Genomic DNA, 16,870 nt, shown 5'->3' with positions numbered 1-16,870 from the left:
AAGCCACTAAATTGCTTGATTTTTAAATGGAGCTCTCTCATTGATTTAACCCAAATTCATGGGTATGGGTCTTACCAAAATCAAATAGCTCTTAAACGGGTTATAACATCTCATTAAAATTAAAAATTTTAATCTTACCAATTATTTGATATGAAAATCCTATAAAATAGGGATATGCTAAAATTTAATATCCAATTTAAAAAGAAAAAGATCTTATTTATAATTAATAAATAATTTTATAGTAAAAAACATAAGCAGGTAATGGGTCACCAAATCCGGATAGCTTTCAAACGGGTTATAACATATCATTTATTTATGAAACCATTTCATCATAAAACCCTAAGTATATTATTAACTTTCTTACAATAAAGAAAATTAAAAGCATAAAAATAAATATTAAAAAACGAAAAATGTAAAACAACCATTCTCTCAAGCCATCAGATTGCTTTATTTGTAAATTTAGGCTTCTCACACATTTGACCCGAATTCACGGGTAAAGGTCTCACCAAACTCAGATAGCTCTTAAACGGGTTATAACATCTCATTATATTAAAAATTAATCTCATCAAATATTTGATATGAAAATCCTATAAAATAGGGATATACTAAAAATTAATATCCTATTTTATTAAAAAAAGATATTATTTATAATTAATAAACAATTTTATAATAAAGAAAATAAACGGGTAATGAGTATCACCAAACCCAAATAGCTTTTAAACCGGATTATAACATATCATTTACATTTATTTGTGAAACCATTTTATCATCAAATCTCAAGTATATTAATTATTAACTTTCTTACAATAAATAAAATTAAAATTCAAATATATATATATATATAAATATTAAAACGAATAATGTAAAACAACCCCGTAATATGGGGGATAAAATCTAGTTTTGTTATAAAAAAAAACACTAATGTAACGTGACACGATGAATTTTTAAATACAAAAGATTGAAATTACTTACATAAATGATGAAACTTAATTGATATATATGTAGTTATCCACCCGACTTTCAATGTCCACGTTATATATTTGGTTTGAATTTTGATTATTGTAAGAATTTGTGATCAATTCTCAATTATATCGTACACGTTTTCAAAATTATATAACGATTCAAAGAAATCACTAAAAGTTTTTTTATTATCTAAATTCTAAAGTGACTCAAATTTCATTTACAAAAATATATGTTTTCAAAAGTTACAAAAGCATTATTTATGTTTGTATGGGTATGCAGGTCTCATCCTTGGTATCTAAAATTCATTTGATCATCCTTTACGTTTCATTTTAATTTCCTATCATTTATAGCTAATTTCATTATTTTTTTTAGTTAAATCAGAGCATATGACAGCAAACCAGTTTTTTTATATCAATCCTCCTAAATTGCATGTTTGCTTCCAATTTTATCTTGAACTCCAAATTCAATAATCTAGCTGATCTCCACACACAAACGCACACCAAAATGACAACAAAAACTAGCAAGAATGAAAGATCAATTAACATGAAAATTCCACAAAGAAATTACATACATTTTCCAAATCTACATTAGCCACAAAGGATGAAAGTGAAAAAAAAAAATGAAACATAAACAATTGCTAGAGACCTAGAGTGATTTTAAAATATAAAGAATGAAACATGCAAATTGATACAACCATTAATTATACTTTTCTTGTAATCTCACTTGGTGACATTATGGATCACACGAAAGTTCTAGCAATAAAATCTAACAAAAAAAATTATACAACCTGGGATCCTACTAAACAAACTAAAGGCGAACATTTTCCTATGAATAAAACATAGACTAAATCGAACTATTTAGATAAGCCGTCTTGTTGTGTAATTTTATTTTGTTAGTTCGTCAATGTTTTTTCAGGCCTAATATGTCTTTCTTCCATGTACTCCTCTCTTGTATTGCAAAGAAACTTTAAAAGGCGCACATTGCAACGGTTTTTCCAAAAATAAATATATACATATATACATGTTTAGTTGTTGACGGCTACATTACGAACGTTCTGCAACGGGAAGCTCACTTATTTAATAAACCAACGAAAATGAACACATGTTTCATTCGTTCATTTATGTTTGTTTATCTTTATTCAGTTATGTTTGTGAACTGTTTATTTAGAATTTAAACAAACAAGCACGAAATAAACAAACACGAACACAAACGAAATATGTGTTGGATTAAGTGTAGAGGCGTAATTAGACGAGGGAGCAAACATGATGGAGGAATTAATGAATTAATTTATTTAATGAAAGAAAGTAAGATCGGAGTAAAAGAAGGGTTAAAAGGCGAAAAGCAAGTAAAGTAAAGTAAAGTAACCTGAGCCTGACAGCCTGATGGAGTAGGCCAAGCTGCTACTCATCTCTCTGTATGATTGGTTCGTTCATATTAATATTGCTTCTTCAATCTCTTTTGATTTGATTGAAACCAACCAGATCTAGGTCACTCCTAGGACTGAGTTTGCTATTTCAATTCTGCAATCAGGTCTTCGATTTCGCCAATTCTATTCAACCTCTGATTTTGATTGATTTCTGGTATCAATTCGATCTTCAATCTCTTATTATATTATTGATGCCGGATTATTACGATTTCATATTATTATTGTTGTTGTTGTTTTGCCGCCTTCTTCGCTGAGGTATATTTCTTCATTTTATTTTATCATAATTAAGTTTCATTCACTCTCTTCTTTCATATTTCTCACTATTCTTTTCCTCATAACACACACACACACACACACATATATATATTAGGTTTATTCCTAAATGCAGATTTATTTCTTTAGTTTTTTTTCACTGAAATCTGGTGCTGAAATTATTAATTAATAATGAAATCTAACAAACATTTTTTATGTTTGATTGCTTGTGCTTCTTGGATCACAATTTCAGATTAATTATAATAAGTTATCAGTTATGGTAGAATACAAATTTTAATGTGCTTATTCTATGGATTACTTGTTTTGATTATCAAATATTTCCTAGTTAATACCAGAAGTACATCTTAGAAGTTTCTTAGTTTTGATGTAGATTATTTAATGTTGGACACTGGTATTCTATGGATCGATTTTGAATTGGATTGTGGCTTCGTGATTAATAAGAACACAAGACACACTTACGTATATATATGAATTATGAGGTACATAATAAGTAAGATTGAGAATTAACAAACAAACAAACAGACTCTTGATCAATGATTACATGTTCAACCGATACAAGAACTGACTAAAACATATGCTTGATATGAACAGCATACTTATAGGTTATGAAACGGTGTGTACGTCACTGTTTCATGCCCTACTTGTATGTTCTAATACAAATGACGGCGTCTAGACCTAATTTCATGGCCTCCAGCCGTTAAATATCCAGTCATAGATTAAGTAAATAAACAAGTAGCGAGCCCAATCTTTTAATGGATTAGTAGATTGATAATGACATGAAGTCATGATCTCAAATAATTGATGAGAGATATTTGTTTGTGTTATGAAGATGAGCAACATGACAAGTGAAAGCAGTGAGGATTCTCCATCAGCTGACGAAGTAAGCTCTGGGACACTGAAGAAAGGTCCATGGACATCTGCTGAAGATGCAATTTTGGTGGAATATGTGAAAAAACATGGAGAAGGGAACTGGAACGCTGTTCAGAAGCATTCTGGGCTTTTTCGTTGTGGTAAAAGTTGTCGGTTACGATGGGCAAACCACTTACGTCCTGATCTGAAAAAAGGTACATTTACACCTGAGGAGGAGCGCCGAATCGTTGAACTCCATGCTAAGATGGGTAACAAATGGGCCCGCATGGCTCTTGAGGTACTTTACTTCCTAATTATACTATGTTTCTTATTTGCATTACAGTTTGTGCAAAATTTTAAAACTGCTTTATATTAATTGGCATCCGTTAGGTTTGGTAGTCGCATAATAAATGTGACTCCTATAATTTCTTGTATGTGAATTTTACATTCATACATGTGAAATTATGAATATGTGTATGCATAGTTGTCAATAGCGAATAGCGGTAAATAGCGACTGCTATTACATATTTAGCGATATAGGAGTAGAAAATTTTTAAGCAAATAATTAGGGTTTATATTCACATAAAAACTTTTAGGGTGGAACTTGTGGAAGGTGCAGCTCTTTGGTCGATAAACAAGCCTAAAAATAGGTTTCTATATATATTAAAAAATAAAATAAAAACAAAAAAAAACCCTAAATACCGCTATAATCACGCTAAATGACCGATATTTAGTATATAGCGGCCTATAGCCGCATTGCTACGTAGCGCGCTATAGCGCCCGCTATCACCGCTGTTGACAACTATGTGTATGTATACATTTTTGCATTTGCCAATTTTCTATACATTTTTATATTTGCCATTTGTTGCCTTTCCTTTTTGTTAAATTTTTGAGGATAATGTAAAAATGTGATATCAGTTTGCTTTTGACATGATGCTGCATTTTATAGATTTTATTATAGAATCATCTTCAATCTATTGATTGCTTTAAGAAATTCAAAGGAAAATGAAATTTTTAGTGGAAACTTGTGCTGCTTTATTTACTAAGATCCCCATTATGGTTTTGTTTTCAGTTACCTGGACGTACAGACAATGAAATCAAAAACTTTTGGAACACAAGAACCAAAAGAAGACAGCGTGCTGGATTACCGATTTACCCTCATGATGTTTGTTTGCAAACACTAAACGACAGTGCACAAGCCCAAAACATGGTCACATTCGATGCACCACATTCTGAAGACTCGCCAAATGATGATACCTTCCCAATTCCACCTGTTGAGTTCAAGAATTTGGAAATAAATCAGGACCCAGGCATCCTTGATTTACCATCAGGCAGTTATCTTACTAATGATAGTTTTCTATTCCCCGTGCCCAAACGGGCCCGAATATCCAATACTTATCCAGTATTTGATGGTGATCCTAATGCCTTTCTTAATGGCAACACTTCTTCTTCTGGGCCCAATGTATGGGCCCAGAAAATGGAGCTCCCTTCAATCCATTATTCTACCCAAATGGGTAGTCCTTCCCCACTTGAATCTGTAATCCGACAGTCGGTTGCTGACAGGGACAGTGGGTTGTTAGAGGCAGTGCTGTTACAATCCCAAAATTTGAATAATTCAAGTGTTTCTCGTGACAGTTCGTCTCAGATTGATGACTGGGGTGGCTCACCTTTGGGTCATTCTGCTGCCTCTGTTTTCAGTGAATATACTCACTTAGGTGATGAACATCAGTCTGTTGAGACTATTTCAGGTAACAACTTTATTTAATAGTTATAATACTAGTCGTCTATTAAAGTTTTTTTGTTCGATGATTTTGTCCGTTAAAACACTTGTTGCACAGATTCAGATGCTTTTTACTGCAACACAAAGTTCAAAGTTTTTCTTCCAATAATTATATTTTCTTGTTTTGTTTATTTCCATGCAAAATTTCCCAAAACAATAGAGGTGGTTTGCTGCAGTTCTGAGTCCAGTCAAAATATGTAATTTTGGCCTTAGCGTTATTTTTTTAATTAAATAATCAATGTACCAAACATGATTAAAAAATGACATATTATTTCAATGATAATATTATTTTTAATTAGGTGGCATTATGCATAAAATATATGCTTTGGCCTGTTTCCTTTTTAGCCTATCTTTTTCTATCTTACCCGCGGACCTAGATAAACACAATGCGATTATGAAATTTGAAGTATTTTGAGTGGTATATTTGATATTAATTTTTTGGTTGGGTGAATATGATATTATGCTTTGTATTTTAGCTATTTTGTTTATAATTAGTGGAAAACAATATCTTATTTTGAAAATCAATCTGATTGTTGAAGTTTGGATGATTAGTTAAGCATGAAGCGGAGGAATTTGGTAAGCAAGAAGCCCATCTGAATCCAATCTATTCCAGACCAGATTTTGTTTTGGGGAACTTGTTTAGTTCCAGCTCAAATGCTGCACACACCAGCCCAATTCGGGCACTTGTTGGTGATGATGATTTTGACTCACCATTTCACTACGAGTCTACCGGAAAATGGGACGACATTTCGGAAATCTGTAGAGGCTTGGGAAACCGTTAAATGTGTGTGTCAGTTTTAAAATGACTACTTGGTGAGATAGTCATTGTATTGTGCTTTAAAAGGACTTTTCAGACCATTTTTTCTTCTTTTCTTTGAACAGCTCAAATTCAAGTGGATATTTGTGATTGATGTAAAGACTGCTTCAGCTATATTTCCATAATGGTTTTAAAGACTGTTTCTGCTATATTCCATGATGGTTGTTTGAAATAGTTATTTGGTTAGGGTAAAACTAGGTTTCGGTTAGTCCTTGAAAGCATTTCAATCTACTATGAGTAATAGTTTTAGCAAGCATCAGTGAAGTTCACTGATAATTAGAGAAACCTGTGAATCCGACTAGAGGTGTACAAAACCGGTTTTAAACCCAAACCGAACCGGCTTATAAACCGAACCGGTTTGGTCAATGGCTGGTCAAAACCGGTTTGACTCAAACCGGTTCGGTTTATAAACCGGTTTAGACACAAGATAGGCCGACCTGGTCACGTCGGTTCGGTTCGGTTTATAAATCGGTTTAACCGGTTTTAACCGGTTTTTCTCAAACCGGTTCGGTTTTAAAACCGGTTTGGTAGATCTTAAGGGGAACCGGTCCTGAAACTGGTGGTTTGGGTCGGGTTGGGAACCGGTTTGGGTGAAACCGGTTTTAAACCTAAACCGGTTCGGTTTGGTTTGCCTAAAACCGGTCCCAAACCAGTTTTTTTGTACACCTCTAAATCCGACAGTGGTATATGACTTGGATGTTGGATCGCCATTAGGGTTTGTTATATTATGCAGAAGTACAAGCTTCATGTTTTATACTCAACTGTTTTTTTATTGGGTTTTCCTAATCAGTTAGGTGATTTCATAACTACTTTCGAATATTACTTGACAAAAACTTGAACATTATGTCTTGAAATATGAATTGAGATGGTAAATTTGCTTATGTGGATGATTTTTTCTTATGCAAATGATAAAAGAAGTAAAAAAGTCATTTCACAAACCATGACTAAATCAGTTCTTGGATTTAGTTCAGTTAACCGAAAAAGAACATTACTGAGTACTGACATAATACTTGCAGCGTCCAACTCGCAGAACGTAAAACATACCACCCAAACAATAGTATTCATTCCAAATCGTATACTGCAATAAACGACATCAACACACTCCCCAGCCATAACTTCCCATCCCTCTCCTCGACTTCACTCACAGCCCTTACGACTTTACCTTGTGCATCCTCCAATACCTGTAAAATCTTCCCATCTGGACTGTACTTGACAATAATACCATGAAGCCGACCACCAACAGTCATCAGGTAATGATACTTGATTGGGATTGGTAGCTTCAACAGAAAAGTTCTGAATTTTGGGAATAAGCCGCAGATGTGAGCATACATCGACCGGCGCGTGTGAATTGCCACCCAAAATTCACCCTTTTCATTTGTCCTCACGTTGTCCGGGAATCCAGGTAAAATGGCAAACACTTCAGATGTCCCTGCTTTCTCCCCCTTTATAAAATACTTTATTAACCTGCATCGCAAGGGTGATAAATACTTTGAAACAATGGAAATGGCAAACTGGTAAATCCGTGCTCACCTGCCTCTGGACCCCTCGCAAAAGACGAAGAAAGAACCGTCCTTGCTGAAGGACACTCCATTTGGGAACTGGAGTTTGTCAAGAAGAACACTTGTCTTTTTTGTGACTGGATCGTATTTCAGAAGTCTGCCAGTGTCGTCCGCTGAGAAAACTACATGCATAAAGTTCCTGAAAATAAACAGTCATAATATATATAGTTCAGGGTTAAACTCAAGTCTAAAATCACTACATATGTAGTTTCTAACATGTCGAGAGCGGTTAAAACAAATTGGTGATTAAAGATTAATAAGACCCAAATTGTGAAACTTCTGAGTTTGTTGACCAAATTGGTCAACCACAGACCTGTATATGTTTCCTAGGATGGTTCTTGATTAAAACAAAATGAATACAAATTGATACTTAAGCTTGGATACAAGAAATTTAAATCATAATGTACACACCATGTAGTATACAAAAACGTATCTGGCGAATAAACCTATGTATTTTTGTCAAACCACAAACAATAGGGGTAATATAAAAACCCACCAGTCCATGCTGTTTCTAAATCTATGCAGTGTTTAGACGAAAAAATGGATGAATTTATTTTTACTAAAATAAAAAGGCCTCACTCTAACTATATCAATGAATTAATATTAATATGTAACTTGTTTTAAATAAATACCTTCGGTGATACTTTGTGCTGCTATCTGTAAAGTATATGTTTCCATCATCATCAATATCCAGATCATTTGTAAACTTTAAAGGAACTCCTTCAACCTCGGTTACCAGAGGCGTCGCCAGACCGCCCTCCGGCCCAACCTTTAGCAACCCAAAATATGCATCAGCGATATACAAATCACCACTCTTCTTGTCAAACCGCAACCCCAACGGCCTCCCACATATATGCTCATTCTTAAAGTAACCAAAGATTGTTGGCTTTCTGTCACATATCTCTGACCTGAAACATAAATTCACTTCAACTAGACCCGGCAATTTTCACCCACAATATATGGGTCATTTTTAAGATATTGGGGGCTATTTCTCACAGAACGGGCCAGAGTGGGTTGATTGAGACGACCCTATCTAATAAAAAAGGGTCAGACTGGGTTGGTGTTAATTTTCAAACGGGTCAGACTAGGTTGGTGTTAATTTTCAAACGGGTCAGAATGGGTTGGTGAAAATTTTCAAACAGGTCAGAATGGGTTGGTGCTAATTTTCAAACGGGTCAGAATGGGTTAATATTGGATATTTGGATGCGCAATCTGGCACTGGTAAGCGCGGAATGCGGCATCAAACGTGTAACCGGTGTCAGTACACGAGTAATGTGGTATCGCTACATGCGTAACACGGCATCGAATGGGTAAACAATGCCGGAACGCGTGCAAACAGCATTAAACACACCGCTCTCGTAACCGGCACCGTTACTCGCATTTCCTTGGCCCTTGTCGGTGTAACCACGCTCATAACCGACACCGGACTGAGCAAAACTGGCACCAGAATGCGCCTAACCGGCATTTAAACATGTGTAACCAATGCCTAAATGCGCGTAACAGGTGCCAAAAACCAGAAGCAAAGCTGAGAACACTTCTGTTGTTACCCGAAACCCTCTCTGACCAGTCCCATTTTGACCCGAACCCATCTCACCCCGAACCAAAATTAACCCTTTTCTGAATCAACCCGTTCCGACCCAAACCCGTTCTTACCCGCCCGACCCAACCCGTTTGCCAGTCCTAAGTTCAACAAACAAACCAATTACCTATTCGGTGACGTATAGGCAAAATCCAACCACGAGTTGCCATTCCAGAAGACAACCCGGCCATCAGCAAGGCCAGTATACGGCCCACGCCCTTGCGGGTCAAAAGTCACACTCTCGGGCCCTTGAATCTCATTCAAAAACCTTATTTCCGACTTCTGTAGCAAATTCTCTGAATCCTTATCCTTGGGCACCTCAGACCACGGCGGCAGGTCCACTTTTATGGCCTCAAAGTCCGAGAAATCAGCGACCGCACTGTGTCTCAATGGGTCCAGTCCGCAGTAAACTGCCAGCAGCAGAATAATGATTCCGGCGAGTATTCCGGCGAAGGTCATTGTGATTTACACCAGTAGTTTGGCAGTTAGTAGTTGGATAGCTAGCTATATAATAAGTTTGATGATTACAAGACAAATGAAATGTTGTAGACCGTGTGATCCACCAAACACCTACTTTTGTTTAAGACTCTAGCTACCGTATATTAAATATTAAAACTATTTTTTCGAATCTTATCCTTCTCCTACCCTACCATAACTTTATTATTACTGGGATATACTGAGTACGACGAGAATGATCATGTGATATAATTCACGGGCTGAATCATTAAAAATAATAATGACCGTTAACTAGCTGTTAAATAGTCCCGATATCCGTTTAACGTTTACCCATCACTAGGAAATAGTATAAGAATATATCAATTAGTCGGGATCAATTAAGACTTCTAGGGTTTATGTCTTGACGGGTCTATGTATTATTGTCAAAAAAATGTTTGAAGATCAAACAAGAAGGATTTATCAAGATGTAACCCTATCAATGGCTTGATAGAGATAATGCTTCACTTACCAACTAATAGATTCAATAAAAGGGATGAAGCATAAAACTTAACTGATGATTTATTGAAGAATGCGAATGATTTAAATAGCTACATAAACAAGAGAAAGGAAAAAAAAAACAAACATTTTAGACAATTCTTAGAAAACATGAAAAGACTAAAGATGAATTCTTAAAAACCAGGACACCACTTGCTTAATGTTCCAAAACGTGTTGTTCCGGACACATTCAAGCTTATTCAAACGACTCTAACTTCAAATGACTACATGGAACACACATGAATCACGCGCCTCATACGTGATTTGTAGGTCACTACTCTTTCACTAGCAGTGTCCAACTCGCAGAACGTGAAACACACAACAAATGTACGTAAATAGTATTCATTCCAAATTGTATACTGCAATAAACGACATCAACACACTCCCCAACCATAACTTCCCATCCCTCTCCTCAACTTCACTCACAGCTCTTACGACTTTACCTTGCGCGTCCTCCAACACCTGTACGATCTTCCCATCTGGGCTGAACTTGATAACCAAACCATGAGGCCAACCACCAAGGCTCATCATGTAATGATACTTGATCGGTATTGGTAGTTTTAGCAAAAATGTTCTGAATTTTGGGAACAGGCTGCATACGTGAGTGTACATCGACCGACGAGTGTGAATCGCGACCCAAAACTCACCTTTTGCGTTTGTCCTCACGTTGTCTGGTGAGCCGGGTAAAATGGCAAACACTTCGGATGTCCATGCTTTTTCTCCCTTTATAAAATACTTCATTAACCTACATCACAAGGGTGATAAATACTTTGAAAGTTGAAACTATGAAAATGGCAAATATATATGTAATTGTAATTCAGTGCTCACCTGCCTCTAGACCCCTCACAGAATACGAAGAAAGAACCGTCCTTGCTTAATGACACGCCATTAGGTAACTGGAGGTTTCCGACAAGAACACTTGTCTTTTTTGTGACCGGATCGTATTTCATAAGTCTACCACTGTCATCTCCTGAGTAAGCTACCTGCATAAAGTTCCTGAATATAAACTTATATTAATATATAATCAATATGACTGTCGGGGAGGGATAATGAGAAAACTTTTTTTTTCGTGATAGAACTAAAAAACTCCATACTGCATATATATATGTAATACTAATATCAAATTAGTTGTATGATATAGTGCAAATTTGTAGTATGGAGTCCATTGAGAATGAGTTTTCTAATGATCCTGTATATAGATTAGATTATGGTTTATCTGTGTTTAGTCCACGCGCCCGGTTACTGAAAATATATAGAGTTTTATTCATGTTTACTTTGATTATTGCTCACCAAGAATATAATCACCGGTCAGTTTTTGAAACAAAATATAAGCAACTTTATGTTAGATTGAAGGATTTATGAAAAACAAATTGATGATTAAAGATTATTTTAACCAATTTATGAATATCTGAGTGTGTTGACCAAACTGTTCAACCAAATTGGTATAAATTTCCTAGGATGCTTCTTGATTGAAAGTTTTTATTTATTTATTACAAATGAATATAACTCAACTTTAAACTATGTTTTAAAAGAGGTGAAAGTGTCAAAAGTTCAAAGTTTGATTAATTGTTAATATTGAGTTAAAACCCATGCAATGGCTGATATCCACAAGTGTTCTAGCACAATAGATCAATGCTTGGTCAAAATTGGTGAGGATATGTGTTGATTTAGCTGGGAGTGACCATTATGCTTTGTTCCTAGAGTTAGGAATGTTAAGTAGAATTTTGTATATAATAATTTGAATTTGATAAACAGTAACTTAATTTTTATCATTATTTTTTTTTTTAAATTTCAGTTTCACTATAACTAATATACTCTACTAAGCCATTTAATTTCAATTTTTTTTGGTTTTTCTAATAACTTATATTTGTTAACTTTAAAAATTCACAGCAGATACGCATATTTTCTTACCTTGACATTCTGGTATAAATTATATTGTCACGTACAAATAACAACTTTTTAAATAAAGCACAAGTCTGGATTGATAATCTTTTGTTAGTTATGTACAAAGTGTATGAGATCACTAAACTAACATGTGCGTGATACATATCTTAGTGTGAAAGTCACTCAAGAAAAAGACTTTTAACAAACATCTCTATTTCTACCTCTATCTCTATACCTAATAGAAAAGTAAAAGTCACTAAAAAAAAGACTTTTAATAAACATCGCTATTTCTACCTCTATCTCTATACCTAATACAAAAAAAATCATATGAAACACATGACACAATTCTAGGTCTACTCAATTTTGTTTTACCACTTCTTTATGCTATTAAATAATGATATTAAATAATAATAACACACATTAAAAATATAAATTAATTATGGATACTTTAATATATATAAATTTAATTTGAAATTACGGATAGTTATAATTGTCTTTGAGTGATTTTTAAAAATTTAATGTGTATTGATCAGTGTTTTGAAACCCGGCCCGGCCCAGCCGGTCGGACCGACCGGGACCCGGTCCCTATACCGGGTCGGGTCAGTGTATTTTGGACATTTCTAAAAACCCGGCCGGGTTTTGCGGGTGGCGGTCGGCCCGGACCGATTGATCGGGTGGACCGGTAAAACTCATTTTTTATTAAATCCAAAATGAAATGCGTATGCCAGAATTTGAACTTGGGTCATTTCAGAGATAAAAGCTTTAATAATTACCCCTTGAGCCAACCAACCAAGCTTCATTGATGTCTCTATTGATCAAACATAAATCATATATATTTAAAAAGCAATGTACAAAATATAAATAAATATTAAAGTTTGTTATTATTATTATTTTTTATATGTATATGAATTATATATATACATAAATATATATTTAAATTATTTATGACATCATCCGGGTCAAACACCGGTCCGCCCTCCCGGGTCGGTCCGACCTTTGACCCGGTAAGGCTTCCGGGTTGACGTCCGAGCCGGGTCTGAAACATTAGTTTTGATGATTTGAATTATAAAAGTACAGCATGTCAAATAATAAAACTTAGCACGTGGTATTAAAAAATCAAAGTTTAGCTCTTAATAGTAAAAAGGTATCAAGTACACTTCAATTGAATTAACATTTATCAATTACATAAAAGAAATGTTTACTACCCATTTGAAACAAAAATGTTTTAAAAATTATTTTAACAGAATTTATAACTATCGCGTCCAAGTTTGTTTTTAAAAAAATATATTTTGCCGACTGTATACGTAAACAAAGTTCATTATATTTTATTCAATCTATACAACACACAGATGAAAAAAATGTTTACAGCACGGACATATATATATATTTATACATATTTTTTTACTATTTATATATAATTACATTTATTTAAAGCGTGTAATTTATATGATTCACCCAAAATCTATTGGGCGCTAGTGACATGTCCCCTTAATTGTGTTTTGTAAACTGTTTATGGGACCAAATCTCTCTCTTGTAAATAAAATGTTAAGCGTTTAGTAGAAAATCAACAGATTGTTAAATAGAATGATTTCGCTATTTAAGAAAGTCAACTTTGGGTCAAAGTTAGATGGTGTAAAAGTTGGGTCACTAGTCACTACGTACGTTCTCTTGCTCTCTCTGTATATGTAGGAAACAATTGGACAAAGAAAACTAAATGATTATAAAATGATACCTCTTAAGTATTAACTATATCAACGAATATGTGCGTAACTTGTTTCGCATCACATATCATTAGTGTGGTACTTAGATAAAAACGAAGACGCAAGATAAATTAAATAAATACCTTCAGTGATACTTTGTGCTGCTATCAGTAAAGTATATGTTCCCCTCATCATCAATGCCAAGATCATTTGTGAACTTTAGAGGAACTCCTTCAACCTCGGTTACTAGAGGCGTTGCCAGACCGCCCTTTGGCCCAACTTTAAGCAACCCAAAATACGCATCAGCTATATACAAATCACCGCTCTTCTTGTCAAACCGCAACCCCAACGGCCTCCCACATATATGTTCAGTCTTAAAGTAACCGGAGATTGTTGGTTTTCAGTCACATATCTCTGACCTGAATTAACACATACATTTACGTGTGTGGTTCATTTGGATGAAAGAAATAATTATTACTATTATTTTTAGGTGGGATACTCTTTGATTCGTGGTTCGGGGTGTTTCATTTGTTTTTGGGTGTCATTTTTTTAATCTTTGTGGGACTCTAACTAGTTTCTTGCTAGTAGGGACCGGGGATTTCGTTTTAATAAAAACTTTGACGTTAAAAAAAATTACCGATTTGGGGATGTATAGGCAAAATCAGACCAAGAGTTCCCGTTCCAGAAAACAACCCGGCCATCAGCGAGGCCAGTATACGGCCCACGCCCTTGCGGATCAAAAGTAATGCTCTCGGGTCCTTGAATTTGATTCAAAAACCTGATCTCCGACTTTTGTAGTAAATTCTCGGAGTCCTTATCCTTGGGCACTTGAGACCACGGCGGCAGTTCCACTTTGATGGCCTCAAAGTCTGGGAAATCAGCGATCGCGCTGTGCCTCAATGGGTCCAGTCTACAGTAAACTGCTACGAGTAGAATGCATCCGCCAAGAATCATAGCGAAGTTCATTGCGAATTAGGCAGTCAGCAGGCAGATGATGAGAAGGAAGTAGCTAGCTTAGCTATATAATAAGCTTCTTGCCAAATGATATATTCGTTGTGCACCAAACTTTTAATTTAGACTCCAGCTACCATCCTTGGAATATTCATGGGGAAATAATTGCACGATCATATATTGTACATTACTAGGATAAAACTGAAAAACTGAAAGAAGATGTAATGATCGGTTTAAGTTTAAACAGTCTTAAGACTTAGCATTCAGGGGTGGATTTAGTGTAGTACAACTAAAGTCATGTAGGTCTTTCACTTTTATCCGAAACCCGAAACCCAACCCGAGAAAACCCGTACTAACCCGAACCCGAGAAAAGGCTAACCCAAATCCGAACCAAAGTAATTCGGATTGGTTATTGGGTCCGAATTCTAGGTTTCGGGTCAAACCGAATAAATTTTTAGTTTTAAAACCATATATATTTTTAGGTATTATAGGCTAAGCCTTAACCGCTGACTTTATTAGAATTTAGTCTAAATCAACTATTCTTATTCCACCTATTATGAATAGATTGCTTATTAATGTTTCAGTTTATAGCTAAAAGCAACTATAATTCATTACCCTAATCATGACATACTAAAAACAATTATGTCGGTCTTGTTTATTATGGTTGAAGTTTGTTTAAGTTTTACTCTTTTTAGAATGCTTTATCGGTTTATTTTTGTTTTATTATTGGTTTATTTACATTACAAGTAAAGAAGAATATGTTATATTCAAATTTAGCAACGTAGTTTTTATTTCTAGGATACTTGAAACCCGATTAACCCGAACCCGATTAACCCGACCCCGAAAAAACCATGAGAGACTTGGGTTGGGTTTCGGGTCTTGATTTAAAAGTTTGAAACCCGAAGAACACCCCTAAAGTCACGGGAATATGGTCTTTTAAACGCTATATTGTGATGTATATGCTAGTTTTTCGAGTGACATCGCTGTTTTTTGACCGTGACTCCATTAGTTTAAAAAAAACCTTCTCCATGAACTTAAAACAGCCCAAAAAGTTTAATAAGCATACTGATTAGAGGAGAGGAGGCCACCTAATTGAACATATGTAAGAGTCGAACCGTCAACTAATCAAACAGAACAGTGGCAAAACAAGTGGTCCAATCAAACATGGAAAAATCAGAAATCATAGTCAGCTGATCAAGGATGATTTATTCAAAAGAACCAGACATGTTTGATTGTGTATTGAATCATCAATCTTATGGTAGTAATGTAGTATTGTTTTATTTAGAACCGTGACTTTCTTGTACTTAGTCTAAGCACTCTCCAAATTTGGAGAGCCACGTTGCCCCCACTCTGACCAGACTATGTTGTCTTAATCGGGTCCACGTTGGCTTTCGAAGTTTGGCTTGGGCGTTCTTCTGGGAAAGTATACTGCCGACTGCCTCTTGACATTCGTGCCACCACAAGAGCGGACTCTCGGGCGTAACACACGGTAGGACGAAAACCCGGGTGGGCTTAGGGTTCAAACTGACAACCTTTGCACAAGGCCTAGCTCAAATCCTTCATTGCCATATCCACCCAAAGTGACACAAGTGGGATTCAAACTTGAGTCTCCATTGAAAAACCCAAACCTCCTACCACTAGGCCTTGATTGTTTATTACTTCATGTGTGATTTATTTAGGGTTTAATTATTAGTCTAGGAATTAGAGTTATTAATCGATTATTGTTCATTATTGTTTGTTTGGTTGCTAATATTATCAATAAATAGTAACATGTTTTAGGACTTGTGAAACTTGAATTGCTGGACCTAAAAGTAGAAAATTTTTAGGTGATTTCTCTAATCAAATCTAACCCAAGCCGTCGAGCTGTTCAGGGACCCGACTCGAACTGCTGAACTGTCTTGGAACCCCACCTGAACCAAACTGTTGAACCGACCTGGTTTTTTTATGTTTGGTTGACCGGTTCTTTGAATTGTGGCATCTTAAAGTAATGACATTAGAAAAAATTCTGGTTGTTAATATCATATATAACTGTATTGAATATAAATTATAACTAATTACATTAAGCAAATGAGTAATGTGTTATATTGCATTACTAAATA

The 16,870-nt window shown here is 35.1% G+C and overlaps 2 protein-coding genes and 1 pseudogene across 3 annotated transcripts; 1 reads left to right on the top strand and 2 right to left on the bottom strand.

Annotated features, from left to right (window-relative positions):
• The first annotated feature begins 3,485 nt into the window (after positions 1 to 3,485).
• LOC143574611 (transcription factor GAMYB-like) lies at positions 3,486 to 6,207 on the top strand. The gene is made up of 3 exons (XM_077059193.1): positions 3,486 to 3,809; positions 4,584 to 5,259; positions 5,844 to 6,207. The coding sequence occupies exons 1-3, from the start codon at positions 3,486 to 3,488 to the stop codon at positions 6,071 to 6,073; spliced, it is 1,230 nt and encodes a 409-aa protein (XP_076915308.1). The 3' UTR covers positions 6,074 to 6,207.
• A 962-nt stretch (positions 6,208 to 7,169) lies between these two features.
• Positions 7,170 to 9,705, bottom strand: LOC143574599 (protein STRICTOSIDINE SYNTHASE-LIKE 3-like). The gene is made up of 4 exons (XM_077059186.1): positions 9,374 to 9,705; positions 8,300 to 8,575; positions 7,639 to 7,806; positions 7,170 to 7,572 (listed from the first exon to the last, which is right to left on the bottom strand). Exons 1-4 carry the CDS (start codon positions 9,703 to 9,705, stop codon positions 7,170 to 7,172), a joined length of 1,179 nt encoding a protein of 392 aa, XP_076915301.1.
• Positions 9,706 to 10,501: 796 nt separating this feature from the next.
• On the bottom strand, positions 10,502 to 14,786 carry LOC143574600 (protein STRICTOSIDINE SYNTHASE-LIKE 3-like; annotated as a pseudogene). The gene is made up of 4 exons (XR_013142628.1): positions 14,458 to 14,786; positions 13,964 to 14,239; positions 11,065 to 11,232; positions 10,502 to 10,981 (listed from the first exon to the last, which is right to left on the bottom strand). The product of XR_013142628.1 is annotated as a protein STRICTOSIDINE SYNTHASE-LIKE 3-like (transcript).
• Between the last annotated feature and the right edge of the window lie 2,084 nt (positions 14,787 to 16,870).

Source organism: Bidens hawaiensis, unplaced genomic scaffold, assembly GCF_021521415.1.
Source record: "Bidens hawaiensis isolate Kalapana, Puna unplaced genomic scaffold, B.hawaiensis_p1.1 tig00027066_1, whole genome shotgun sequence".
Classification (NCBI taxonomy): Eukaryota; Viridiplantae; Streptophyta; class Magnoliopsida; order Asterales; family Asteraceae; genus Bidens; species Bidens hawaiensis.
The sequence above is the reverse complement of the archived record's forward strand: the minus strand, read 5'-3'. Positions and strand labels throughout refer to the sequence as shown.